The sequence below is a fragment of the Lathyrus oleraceus genome, chromosome 7 (genome assembly GCF_024323335.1).
Source record: "Lathyrus oleraceus cultivar Zhongwan6 chromosome 7, CAAS_Psat_ZW6_1.0, whole genome shotgun sequence".
Taxonomy (NCBI): domain Eukaryota; kingdom Viridiplantae; phylum Streptophyta; class Magnoliopsida; order Fabales; family Fabaceae; genus Lathyrus; species Lathyrus oleraceus.
In genome coordinates, this window is record NC_066585.1 from 403,191,072 (window position 1) to 403,205,189 (window position 14,118).

The 14,118-nt window shown below is 38.6% G+C and overlaps 1 protein-coding gene across 1 annotated transcript; it reads right to left on the reverse strand.

Annotated features, from left to right (window-relative positions):
• Window positions 1–213: 213 nt before the first annotated feature.
• On the reverse strand, window positions 214–13,101 carry LOC127104032 (DNA-directed RNA polymerase III subunit 2). The gene is made up of 6 exons (XM_051041251.1): window positions 13,042–13,101; window positions 1,651–1,710; window positions 797–921; window positions 575–704; window positions 360–490; window positions 214–256 (listed from the first exon to the last, which is right to left on the reverse strand). Exons 1-6 carry the CDS (start codon window positions 13,099–13,101, stop codon window positions 214–216), a joined length of 549 nt encoding a protein of 182 aa, XP_050897208.1.
• Between the last annotated feature and the right edge of the window lie 1,017 nt (window positions 13,102–14,118).

A 14,118-nucleotide genomic window follows, 5' to 3' on the forward strand; every position in this document is an offset into this window, starting at 1 on the left:
CTGGGACACGTCATGACAGGGTCTATGGCGCTAGCCACAGTGGAAGGAGTATCATGAGACACAAGAAAGGGTTTGCATGAGGAAAAAAAAGGAAAGCAGGTCGTATACAATAAATTAAAATGAGCAATATACCCTTAATAATGATCTATTAAGTAGTAATAAATTCAGTCGACAAATAGTAAAACATGTGCATAATGACTCCAAACAAGTATTCTAGTTATAGCCATGCATACTAGGAACAAGTATTCTCATAGGCCTGGAGTATTCGTATACAAATTATGCTAATTAGTACTAGTATTATTTATCAAAAATGGAGGGTTCCTGTAAAAAGACTTAGGCAGGATGCTTTGTTGTATTACCTTGGGAATCCATGAGGATTAATAATCAGATCTGGGCAAATGCCATTCTCAGAAAATGGCATGTTTTCCTGCTGGACAATTGTTCCACAAATCCCTTTCTGCCCATGTCTGCAACTAAATTGGTCACCAACCTAAGGTAACAAATGCAAACAGAGAAATCAATCAAACTACTTCAAATAAGGACTATGACACAATAAACCAAGCAAGACTTTTACCTCAGGCCTATCAGTGCAACGGGTTCGAAACTTGATACACATGTTCTTGTTCTGGTTACTGTAATGAACTACCCTATCAACGGTTTCATCGCCATGACCTTTAAATGTTTGTGCAGTGGACTGATATGCCCTGGATATAAAAACATTTATGGAAAAACATGAAGAAACATATATCAAACACAAACTTATCCATTGCTAAATTAAAATGTTGATTAAACTAACCCATCAGGCATTTCTCTAGGATCTTTATTTTTAGTACGTGTATCAATTGGTGATTCCTTGTTGATATAAATGTCACCTGGCCTAAGAATTCCGCCTGGAGCAGCAATCCCATCATTATCAAGAATCTAGAGGGAGCAAGAAAAAACAATAATTGAGAGTTGGTCTAGGGATTAGATGACTTTTTTTCCGCATAAATCTCAGCTATTAAATCGGAATAAACAAGTAAATAAGGATACTAATAAATAATGGAAAAATGTAAATAACAGTTCTAGACAAACGTGAAGGTTAATGTCTCATTTATAATTTGTTTTTAACTAATGATAACTCCTCACAATGAAAGCATTATTTCCTAACATACAAAAATGATCGTGTATATGTTTATAAGTATTAATGAAGAAGTCAGATGAAGGATAATCTAAAAGAGTAAAAAAAAGCATAAAATGCTTTCCATTTATGTGGGAAACTACTATGCCTAGTGTGAGGGGTTGTTTAGTTCCATGTTGATCCTATGTCACACTTTTATAGCATGAGAAGCAATCTTCATCTTACAAGTTAGTTTTATCTTCATATCCTTAACCCAAAATTTTAATATGGGATCAAATCCTATCATATACGATACCAGTATTGTTAATGTGTTGGAAAACTGACTTAATTCAAACTGCCCCTATCCTCCTTAATCACGACAAATTTGAGCTGCATGTCTGCCTTCATAGTAGATACACGCCCTTTCGATGTGCTAGTGAGAGGGGATGTGTTTTATATCAATCTCATATATTTTGTCAAGATATATAACCTCGGTAGTGCTTATAAAGCTTGTGCTTTTTTTTTTCTTGTTAGTTTGACAACATACTTACCATATGAAATAATGTCCTAATTTCCATATAACTAGTAACAACTATATTTTCTAGAATTACCTTCATACCAAAACAAAAAAAAAGAATTACACTCTTCAATTATATAATCTATTGCATAAACCGAGTTTAATTTCACATGAAGAAAACCTTTGTGAAAGATCATCCAATAATAAACACGCATTAAAAACTTAAAATTAGGAAACAATTGTGTTTATGTTTGTATATATATAAAATATAGTCATACAATATTCCTTTACCTATTTAAAACAGAATAGAAAAATAAAATAGAATATACAGTGATATATTCTATATGTAATTAATGCGATAAGCTTTTAATCTCACTATATAATATAATTTTTGTAGTCCTATTCAAATACACGATTTTATTCAAATGTCTCTTATTCTCTCATATTTCAACATGGTACCGTGCTTTACCCAGTTGACTCATTCTCTTCCGATGAGAAAATTTTCTTCAAACCGTGTCCCAGCTCTGGTTTGTCTTCCACCCCCTGCGGTGACTCAGTACGACATCATTTTTTCGATCACGACCACATTGTCATTGTTGCCGCCCTAGTTTCGGCGACTTTCCAACAAATCAACACTACCGGCGAAAGAGCCTCATCCGATCTGGTCGTTCCCCAAAGTTTTGCCGTCAAAAGTTTGCTCATGCACCACTACAACTTCCGTGTGTGGGCCTCACGGACCACCACCTTTCTACATCGCCTCACTCGCCTTCATGTCCTTGTTCTAGATCCGGCCTCATATTTTATTTTCCATTCACGAAAAATCATGCTCCAGTTCAAACAACCCCTATTTCACCATGTTCGTGCGATATTACTCTTTCTTCGGATACTCATGGCAGGTCCCGGTGACTCCTCGAGTTCGAAGAGCATTTTCACCAACTACGTCACCTCTCCACTCTCAATAGAAAATTTGACTGGGTCCAATTACGATAGTTGGGTCGGTGATATCGAATTATGGGTTCATGGTAAAGGCTATAAGGATCACCTCACCACAAAATACGACACAGTGGTTGAAGGTCGAAAAGCCGAAATGGGAACATAATGATGCTCAACTAGGCAACATAATCAAGTCCACCCTTCATCCCAATAACCGATCTTCCGTCCTCATATCAACCCAATATCAGACCGATTTTTCGTCCCCATATCACATGTGAATCGATTTGGACGCAGGGGAAACAACTCTCCACGAATGACACTCAACATCTTTGTGGAGTGTGTCATAGGTTATTGAATATTATTACTTCGAAAAAGATTGAGGGGTCTATGTCAACATATGTTAGTTAAATTTATAGTGCACTCTGTGATATTAACTAGCTAATTCCTCCGATTGGATGCACAATGGTTGAACAAAAGAAGTCACGTGAACAACGTGACACCCTCCTCATGCTTATTGCTCTACATGGTTTGCCTTAGGAATACTCTACCATTCTTGATTGGTAATGTTGAAATTATACCTTCTCTCTTGGTTACTTTTGTTTTTTATGTACCTAACGGTCTTATTGGGTACTCTTCCATTTTATTTACTTTCAGTCAGTCGTTTAACTTGTTCTCTTGATTGTATTGTCACATTTACTAACAGTAATATTATCCGATAAGATTGGATTTCAAGGAGGACGATAGGTGTAGAATGTGAGTATCAAGGCCTTTATTGACTCTCTGTGTCATCTAAGACATGCTCAACCACAGATTTCCCGCTCACTATCCATGCTCAGTTTGATCATCCAAGTTGTGGGTTCCAAGTTTATCAAAATTATATAATTTATATTATGAGTCATGTCAGTTAGGGAAACACATTTGTGGCCACTCTCCCAATCGAATCAATAAACACACTTCATCCTCTTTTACTTTAGTTTACTCCGATGTTTGGGGTCCTTCGTATACTATCTCAATTGATTATTTTTCACAATACACATGGTTATTTTTAATGAATAACAAATCTCAATTTTTTTTAAAAATAATTTTATGAAGAAATAAAAACTCGGTTTGGTGTGTCTATTCGTACTTTGACAAGTGATAATGCATCTGAATGGTTACTCCCCGAAACATCTTGCCCTTATACACCTCAACAAAATGGGGTAGCAGGACGCAGAAATAGACATTTCATAGAAACCACTCGGGCCCTACTTCTCCATGGTATTGTTCCACTCCGAATTTGGGGGGATGATGTGCTAACGACACGTTACCGTAAAAACCAAATGCCTTCACTTGTCCTTAAAGTTAATATCTCTCACTCAATTTTTTTCCCCATACAACCCTCACCTAATTCCTCCCCATGTCTCCAGGTCTACATGTTTTGTTCATAATCTCTCTCTTAGACTTGACAAACTTTTAGCTTGATCACTTAAATGTGTCTTTCTTGATTATCATTGATCACAAAAAGGTTATTGTTGTTATTCTCCTACTCTACAACGATACCTAATCACTCGATGTCATCTTCTTCGAGTATGTTCCATATTTCAAGTTCAATCACGTAACTTTGGAACCCCTTCAAGAAATTACTCTCACACCTCTTACGGAAGTTATTAATGTCATGTCTACCATTATTCTCAATCAGTCTAAAGAGCATGGCCCACTAGATATCCCTACGATTAACCCCCCACTTCTTGACCACTTTAAACATATCATTGTCGTCACCCATTGTCTGTCACACTTATCCCTAAGGTCATTATAGACTCTCCTTTAACATTGTCTCTATTACTAGATCCTGCAGCTTGAGTCTGATCTTTCGATTACCCTTCAAAAAGGTATAAGTCAAATACAAAATCCTTATCCATATTATATTGATTTATGTTATGATTTTCTCCCCCCTTTACATTATATCTGGCTATCTTCTTTGTCTTCTGTTTTTATTCTTAATACTTCATGTGAAGCATTATCTCACCCTGAGTGGAGGCAAGCAATGATTAACTGATGCATATTTGCTACATGAGAGAAGTCTTTAGTAGATTGTCGTTGGCTTTATATTGTGAAGGTCAAGTCAGATGGTAAGATTGATCGATTTAAAGTTAAATCGGTATCCAAAGGATACACTCAGATTTTTGGGTTTGATTATAGTGATGTTTTCTTGCATGTAGCCAATATGCATTAGTTAGACTTCTTTTCACCATTGCAGCCATTTGACACTGACTTCTTCATCAACTTGACATCAAAAATGCATTTTTACATGGTGATCTTGAAGAGGAAGTATATACGGAGAAGCCACCTATATTTATTCCTTAAGGGGAGGCATCAACTATGGTTAGTCGCCTACATAGGTGTTGCAACCTGAAAAATACAGTGCGCGAAAAAACAACTGGCGAAAGAAAATGACAGAAGAGTCGCCACCGTGCGTTATTTATCCCAAAGGAGGGAAAGGAAACGCTCGAAGTAAACCTGAAAAGAGGAAAGGAAAATACAAGGTCTCACAACCAAATCTTGGGTTCGGGAGTCGGTTATGTGAAGGGAAGGTATTAGCACCCCTACGCATCCGTAGTACTCTACGGGATCCACTTTTGTAGTTCTTGTCTAAAGGGTGTGAATTTATCTTATGTTGTTTACTAAAAAAGAGGGGTTAAATGAAAATGACTCGCGCGGATGTTGCATCCACTGCATACGTATCTCATATGAATATGAGAATCAGAGTCTTCGTAGCTCGGCTGACCTATGAGTTGGGGGATGTGTGCTCGCTAAGACATCGCGTCTTATGCCTACGTATCTCATCTGGAATGAGAATCAGAGCAAGTCGTAGTTCGGCTAACTACGGGGTTATGGATTGGGTTTTGGACGAACGACGTTACTACGCAATCTACCGGATGCTCGACCTTTGGAGACTTACTCACCTGAAGTAGAAGGAGTAAACATGTGTTTAGGAGAAGAAAAATCAATGAAGGGTTAGGGTTTGGGATACTCATGCAAAAGGAGTCCTGGACGAAGGAACCTGTAAAAAAAAAATAAACACACAAAAACATTGCCTCCTATCGAGGTCTTCCAGCTAGGAAAGCAGTAAAATGCGGGAAAAATGTAAAAGTACCACGCGGATAAAGATCCGAAGTAACAACAATTAGAGGAATGGGAAACCCAGGGATCCTTCCCAGCTAAACACCATCAAAGAAAGTGAGTCAGTACAGGTAATCAGAATGAAACCTCCAGGCGGTATCCCACAAATAAAGTGGAAAACCACGCAAGTTATCCCTGCAAAAGTCATGTGAGCCCTCACAAAAACTCAACAAACAGGTTAGAGACAAAAAAATAGGGTAATCAAGGGTTGCCCCCAAATCAAAATGTAACCACATGAATCATGCCATTAAAATTCACAAAAAAGACATGCATCAAAAGGGTATCAAATTCACCCATAATACCTCAAACATTCAGAGTATTCAAATTCAAAGCTCAAAGGTAATGGGAATAAGGGCAAACCTGATTGGAGAGCTTGATTGAAATTGAGTTGCACCCGTGAGGTTTAGAAAACAATCTTTAGGGTTTATGTGAGACAGAGGTGATTCTGTGCAGTTGAGTTCCCTTCAGGGTTTGGAGGCTGTTCTGAACTCCGTTAGCTCTTCTCTCACTATCTTTTTCCAGCCAGGGTAATAGGAATAACATTAAATTTTGTTTCACTGAAACTCTGAATTTATAACCTGATTTTTGTGGACCTGTGGGCTCAAATGAGAGAGGTCCAAGTCCAAGATTTTTTCTTTTATTTATTTATTTATTTTTTTTATTTTTTTATTTTTTTATATATATATATATATATTTTTTAAATATTCCGATTGCCATGATGAAATTCAAATGCTAAATGACCTAAAAATGAATGCATGCATGAGGTGTAAAGCGTATGCTTCCAGGAAAAGTGAAGGGTAAATTTTAGGGTATTACAGCTGCCCCTATTCAATCAACTGGAGACCTGGAAAGAAGATAGCAGCGGCTTTCGTGCTTTCGAGGTATCAAGGGATTGAATACAATAAAAGCCCAAAAATTTGCACTGAAGTGAAGTGAAGTAACAATGCCTGTCAGAATCAGCAAAGAGGTGGTCTTGAAAGAAGAATCCGTCTAGTACGGTGAGAGTCAGTCTGAATACCGAAAAAGAATGTTAACCTGGATACAAAAATAAATGGTAACACAGAAATAACCATGGCCTGAATGCCGCTCATCAGTCTGAATACCGAAAAAGAATGTTAACCTGGATATCGAAATAAATGGTAACACAGAAATAACCATGGCCTGAATGCCGCTCATCAGTCTGAATACTGGAAATGACTTCGATCTGAACATCGGGAGATATGAGATTATTAATATCGGTCTAAACACCGAAAGGCTGGCCTGAATGCCACAAGTTGCGTCGACCTGAACGTCGGAAACTTCTTCGATCTGAACATCGGAAAACTGGCATGAACGCCACAAGTTGCGTTGACCTGAACGTCGGAAACTTCTTCGATCTGAACATCGGAAAACTGGCCTGAACGCCACAAGTTGCATCGACCTGAACGTCGGAAACTTCTTCGATCTGAACATCGGAAAACTGGCCTGAATGCCACAAGTTGCATCGACCTGAACGTCGGAAACTTCTTCGATCTGAACATCGGAAAACTGGCCTGAACGCCACAAGTTGCATCGACCTGAACGTCGGAAACTTCTTCGATCTGAACATCGGAAAACTGGCCTGAACGCCACTTCGGTCTGAATACCGGAAACACTTCATGCCTGTCAGCATCGGTAGAAATAGGGAAAGATAATAGAGGCGGCGCATGGGCCAATGACACTTGCTGGGGATAATAAAGGTAAGTCATGAACAATCTTCAGTCTGAGTACTGGAAACAACTTCTGGCTTATCACTTGGGATACCGAGAATGTTTTATGCTTACATGCATATGTTTGAATTTTTCAATGGCGTAATGCTCCATGAAAATGGAAATGCTACGCGATTTGGGAGGATGCAATGCAATATGATTCTACATGCAGGGATGCAAAATGCTGGGTAGAATGCCAAGCTGAGGCAAGGGGATCTGCTGGAGAAATGATCACCATCTTCTGGACCCTGGCAAGGCTGTTGGAGATGCACAGCGCAAAGAACTCTGTGGGGAAATGACCCGCCACACAGTGTTCTAGCAATGACGAAATACCGAGATTCTGACTGGGGAGAGAACGACACTGAAAACCTGCTGTTGGGGAAAGCGATATTGGTTCTCTATTTTTTCAGACTGGGGAGATAACATATGTCGAATCAATTTCAGACCTTGGTGAACTTCTCTATTTTTTTAGATATTGAGGTAGCTCAATCTAAAGAAGGTATGATAATTTAATAAAAAATATGCTATGGATAAATTGGAAAAAAAAGGTTTGTTGAACGATAAACCAACTGATACTCCTACGAATCCAAATGTTAAATTCCTACCCAATCAGGGGGATCTCCATCTGACTCAGAGAGCTATAGGAGATTGGTTGGAAAGTTAAATCATCTGAGAGTCACATGATATTTCTTTTGCAGTTAATGTGGTAATTTAGTTTTTAAATTCTCCTTGTCAAGAACACATGAGCGTTGTTATTTGGATTGTGAGATACATATAAGGTACTCCAGGAGAAGGTCTCATTTATGACGATAAAGAAAATACTTAGATAGTTGGATATTCTGATGCTGATTGGGCATGCTCACCCATTATTGAAGGATACTTGATATTATTGAAAAGTAAGAAATAAAATGTAGTTGCAAGATCAAGCGTTGAGACAGAATATAAGGCTATGGCACTAGTAACATGTGGGCTCGTTTGGTTGAAGCAACTGCTCACAGATTTTCAATTTGAAGAAGCAAGACCAATAATACTTATTTATGATAATAGAATTGCATTGCATATTGTTTCAAATCCAATTTTTCACGAGATGGCCAAACGTATTGAGATAGGTTACCATTTTATCAGAGAGAGAAGATCGAATCAAGCAACATTGTCAACTCTAAGATCAATTAGCAGATATATATGTTGACAAAATCTTTACGACCCTAGAACTAATTATATATGTAGCAAGCTTCGTACATTTAACTTATATGCTTAGGTTTGACGGGGAATGTTAATATTTGTGTATATAGAATATTCCATAGAATATTCGTTAGCCTATCTAGAATTGAAAAGAATATATCGTAGCATATTTCTTATGGAATTAATATGATAAGCTATAAACCTTATTTTATAATACAACCTCCATAGTGCTATTCAAACACGATTTTATTTAAATGTTTGTCATCCTCTCATATTTCAATAAATTGTATACTCATTAAAAATGTCATTGGTATTTATTCTACACCAAGGGTCACCTGTAGTTGAAAGATTGTTTGTGATTGTATTGATATTTTAAGTGTACATTTCATTACTCTATGCTTTAAAAATGTATAATCTGAATTGCTAAGTTCAACATGAGGTAAAACTCTTGCAGTGAAAAATGTGAAGATTAATGAATATGAAGTTAATTATTTTGTGGTTTTATTGCATATTTAGTTCTTATGTTATAATGTTATATGTTTAATTCTACGCCTGATCAACATATGGTTAAATATTATTCTATTAAGTTTTGGTAGGGTCATATGTTTAATAAATGGATATCAAGAACTGATATGGTTAAATAGTTAGTAGGAATACCATGTTTACTTAATCAACTTAAACATAAGTGAGTAGGGTCATAGTGGTAAGCAGGTTAAGTTCTACTTGAAGTGTAATGGTGTTAAAAAGTATTTAAACGTAAGGGAATCTTAACGAACCATTGAATACTCCTCCAGGGCTGGGATTTCAGCAAGGGTCATTCAACACCAATGTCAAGGTTATGCAACCGATTTTCTGCAATGTAGGGTTCATTCATGAGAATGATCAACACTCAGCTGCCATTATTGAAGACAGCGATGAAGACGAGCCTTGCGCCAACTTTGTGACGCACGGTCATACTTTCAACAACTGGATTGTTGTTGATGTTCCTACTGCCATACATTGTTATAAGTAATTTGTTTTCATTTTAGTAAAAATCCTTCTCATATGCCTAAGGGAGAAGTGAATATTGTCGGGCATTTTCTTATTATCATCAATAAAGTACAATTTTATTCATCTACATCTATGATATTTTATTTTTAATTTTTTCTTTTTTTTTTCTTTCTGAAAATGGTAATCACAAAAAAACATAAATAAATAATAATCTTTCCATCTACATAATATTTGTTTTCACTCCACTTCTCTAAAATCAAAATATCAAATCATTATGTAGGTTGGTTCTCAAACCCATTGAATATAATGATGCTACTCCCTCTCCAAACTTTGATTTCCCTGTGTTTGAAGCTGAGGAAGAGAATGATGATAAAGAAGTATCTGATGAGTTATCCTGTTTGCTTGAGCACGAGGAGAAAGCCATTCAACCATTTGAAGAGTAGATTGAATTAATTAACTTGGGTTCCGAGGATGATGTGAAGGATGTCAAGATTGGGTTTTAACTATGTCCAGAAGCTACGAAGGGGTTGATTGATCTTGTTCGATAATAATCTGATGTGTTTACTTGGTCCTATCAAGATATACCTGGTTTGGATTCTGAGATTGTGGAGCATAGATTTCCTTTGAAGGCAGAATGCCCGCGCAGTCAAGCAGAAGTTGAGAAGAACTCATCCCGATATGGCAGTGAAGATCAAAGAGGAAGTGAAGAAGCAGATTGATGCTGGATTTCTTGTTACCTCCGAGTATCCGCATTGGGTCGCCAATATTATGCCTGTTACTAAGAAAGATGAAAAAGTCCGCATGTGTGTTGATTATAGAGATTTGGATAAAGCCAATCCGAAAGATGATTTTCCTCTGCCACACTGATATGTTGGTAGAAAATACAACTAAATTCAAAGTCTTTTCGTTTATGGATGGATTTTCCAGTTATAATCAGACCAAAACTGAGAAGAAAGTCAGAGGTTTTCTCGACCGCTTAAACTATATCACAAGATTTATATCGCATATGACTGCCACATGTGAGCCTATATTCAAGCTTCTTCAGAAAGACCAGTCTTGTGATTGGACCAAAGATTGTCAGAAAGCTTTTGGAAGTATCAAAGAGTATCTACTTGAGCCTCCGATTTTGTTTCCACCTATGGAAGGAAGACCGTTGATCATGTATTTAACTGTGCTTGATGAGAGTATGGGTTGTGTTCTGGGTCAGCAAGATGAATCTGGAAAGAAAAAACATGCAATTTACTACTTCAGTAAGAAGTTCACCAACTGTGAGACTCAGCATTCTATGCTTGAAAAGACATATTGCACATTGGCTTGGACTGCTAAGCGTTTGCGCCAGTATATGTTGATTCATGCTACTTGGTTGATATCCAAAATGGATCCAATCAAGTACGTTTTTAAGAAGCCTTCTTAACTGGGAGGATCGCCTGTTGGTAGATGTTGCTATCTGAGTATGATATTGAATACCAATCTCAGAAATCTATTAAAGGTAGTGTCTTGGCTGACCATTTGGCTCACCAGCCTATTGAAGATTATCAGTCAGTGCAATATGATTTTCATGACGGAGAGATTTTATACTTAAAGATGAAAGATTATGATGAATCATTGCTTGAAGAAGGGCCAGAACCCAGTTCCTGTTGGGGCATGGTATTTGATGGAGCTGTTAATTCATATGGTAATGGCATTGGCGCAGTGATTATTACTCCTCTCGGCATTTATTTTTCGTTTACAACAATATTGACCTTCAAGTGTACAAACAATATGGCTGAGTTACACGTGATCATTAAACCATGGCCATTTAGGGGGTGGGTATTAGACGCCATTAGAGAGATTCGACCAATCTCGTTGAAGCAGTAGAAGTTCATCTTAGTAGGGATATATTATTTCACCAAATGGGTCAAAGTTGTCCCTCTGGTGAAGGTTGATCAAGAAATGGTGATTGAATTCATTCAAAAACATATTGTGTATAGGTTTGGAATCCCAGTGACCATTACCACAGACCAAGGTTCAGTGTTTGTGGGACAAAAGATACAGGATTTCACCGGCGAGATGGAGACTCTACTGGGGACTCTGCTCCAAGCAAGAGAGAGTCTAGCCTAATTTAGTCTAACTTTCTATGATTGTTAAATAATACTCCTCTCTCCCGTATTGCTTATTTGTATTTTATTATGTTGCTTGTATGTAATGAGTTTTGATACTATGATATGGGGCTTGATGGATGCTGTGAGATAAGCTCCATACCCGAGCTTCGAGAACAACTTAGAACCCGAAGCTGTGTAGTATTGAACCGAGGGGTATACACCTCATTGGGACAATACGAAGACTCCACATAGAGTAGATCTGTTTATAGTTTCCATCATAATATTGCTAGCCCTTTATTGTGAGGTAATTTTAAATACGATTCGTGACTCTGGGAACCTCGCCTTAAACCCAAGTTTTGTTTTCAGGATTGGTGATTATGTAGTATTGAACCAAAGGGTCTACACCTTGTTCGAACAATACGAGAATCCCACTTAGATTGGATCATTTCAGAACTCCCATCATGATGTGGCTAGCCCATTATTGCGGGGAAGTTTTGAACATGATCCGTGAGTATAAGTCCCTTCCTTGATAACATAACTTTAGAACCTACCTTTGGGATTTCTAGTAATCAGAGAAACCCAGACTTTTTCCTATTATCCTGACGTACCTGACGTGTGAATAATCTCGAGTATTTGTATTCCTTTGTGAAAAACATGGCAAAATTTCATGCATTTGCATATCATCAATATGCATTGCATATCATCTTCCAGAAACAAAAACTTACACCATATTCTACCCTTTGTCCAGTAACACTGACTACTCGACATCGGTACGAGACACGCCGCAACTACAAGATGACACTCGAACAACTTGAGGCAAACCAAGTTTCGATACGGACAAACATTGACTCCATGTAGGCTAAGATGGATCGTTTGCTTGAGACCATGTTGCTCCTAGCTCAGAAGGAAAAGGATGCTGAGACTAGCACCGAAGCCAGAAAAGTTGCTGCTCAGTTTGGATCATCATCGCTTAGCATCCCTCGATTGACTGACATTGATGGTAACCCTGCCCATCCTAGAGGAGGACCGATCCCTATCCCCATTCCAGTGGACAATATGAACCCTCGTGAGCATTCTGCTACATCTGCTCGACACAGATCCATGATGGGTGATGAAGATCCGTATGATGCTTTCTTCATGCCACAACCCACCAAACCTGTTGTTGGAGGTCTCCTAGACCCAGCAGTTGAGAGACTCCATGCTCTGGAAGAAAAATTCATGTCCTTGGAGGTTCACACTACTCCCGGTTTGGATGGTGTCGATATGTGCCCAGTGCCAGGTTTGGTGATTCCGCAAAAACTCAAAGTCCCGGACTTTGACAAGTACAAAGGGATCAACTACCAGAGAACTCACCTCATAGCTTATTGCTGCAAGATGGCTTCCCACATCAGCAATGATAAACTCTTGATTCATTACTTCCAAGATAGCCTCAGTGGGGCATTGTTGGAGTGGTATATGCAGCTGGAGAGAGGACATGTCCAATCATGGAGAGACCTCGCTGAAGCCTTCCTTAGGCATTATCAATATAATACTGATCTAACATCCAATCGCACCTAGCTACAACGGTGGAGAGAGCTTGCAACTCGTGTCCAACCTCCCCTACTTGATAAGGAAATGATTGACATGTTTATGGGAACTCTGCATACCCAATACATGGAGAAAATGGTAGGATCTAGCTTCCCAACTTTTGCTGAGGTTGTCTCTGTGGGAGAACAAATTGAGAGCCAGATCAGGAAAGGAAAGCTACCTCGCACCGCCAATGCTTCAGGTGGGATGAAGAAACCCTATCCCAATCTCCCAAAGAAGCCAAAAGGTCAGACCAATGCCATAATGGGAGGATGAGGATATAGGACACATCCATATGTTCCCATACCTTACCATCAGGCTGCCGCTGTCATACCAACACCATATCAGCAACCACATCAACAACAATATCAGCAGTTGTATCAACAGCCAGCTTACCAGCAACAATATCAAAATCAATAGCAACGTGCTCCACAACAACGTCAACCTAATCAGAAAAGGGCAAGGAGGCCAGAAAGACATTTTGATCCTCTGCCAATACCGTACATCAAGATCATCCCCTACCTGCTAAAGGATGGATCAATTATTTTGAAGGAGCTAACGCCTGCAACTCCACCCTATCCACCAGGCTATGACGCCAATGCTCATTGCGAGTATCATATGGGTGCCCCAGGGTACATAGTGGAGAATTGTAAGGCCTTCAAACATAAGGTCCAAGATCTGATTGACAGCAAAGCAGTTTCTTTCACGCCAGTTAGGCCGAATGTTGCGACAAATCCCATGCCGGCGCATGCGGAGCATAGTGAAGCTCGAAGATAAAGCTTCACACCGGCTTGAACTAGCAGAACAACTCCCAAATGAAGAATCAAGAGATGAAGGCCTGTTTCTTTCAATGAAGGCGATCGT

Excerpts from the sequence above, each read along its gene's own strand:
- LOC127104032 (XM_051041251.1), bottom strand. The coding sequence starts at position 13,101 with ATGAATCAAGAGTTTATCATTGCTGATGTGGGAAGCCATCTTGCAGCA. Across the intron at positions 1,711-13,041 it reads TTGCAGCAATAAGCTATGAG|GTAATTCTAGAAAATATAGT; the intron begins GTGAGTTCTCTG and ends TTTGGTATGAAG. Across the intron at positions 257-359 it reads AATCCTCATGGATTCCCAAG|GCCTATGAGAATACTTGTTC; the intron begins GTAATACAACAA and ends CGAATACTCCAG.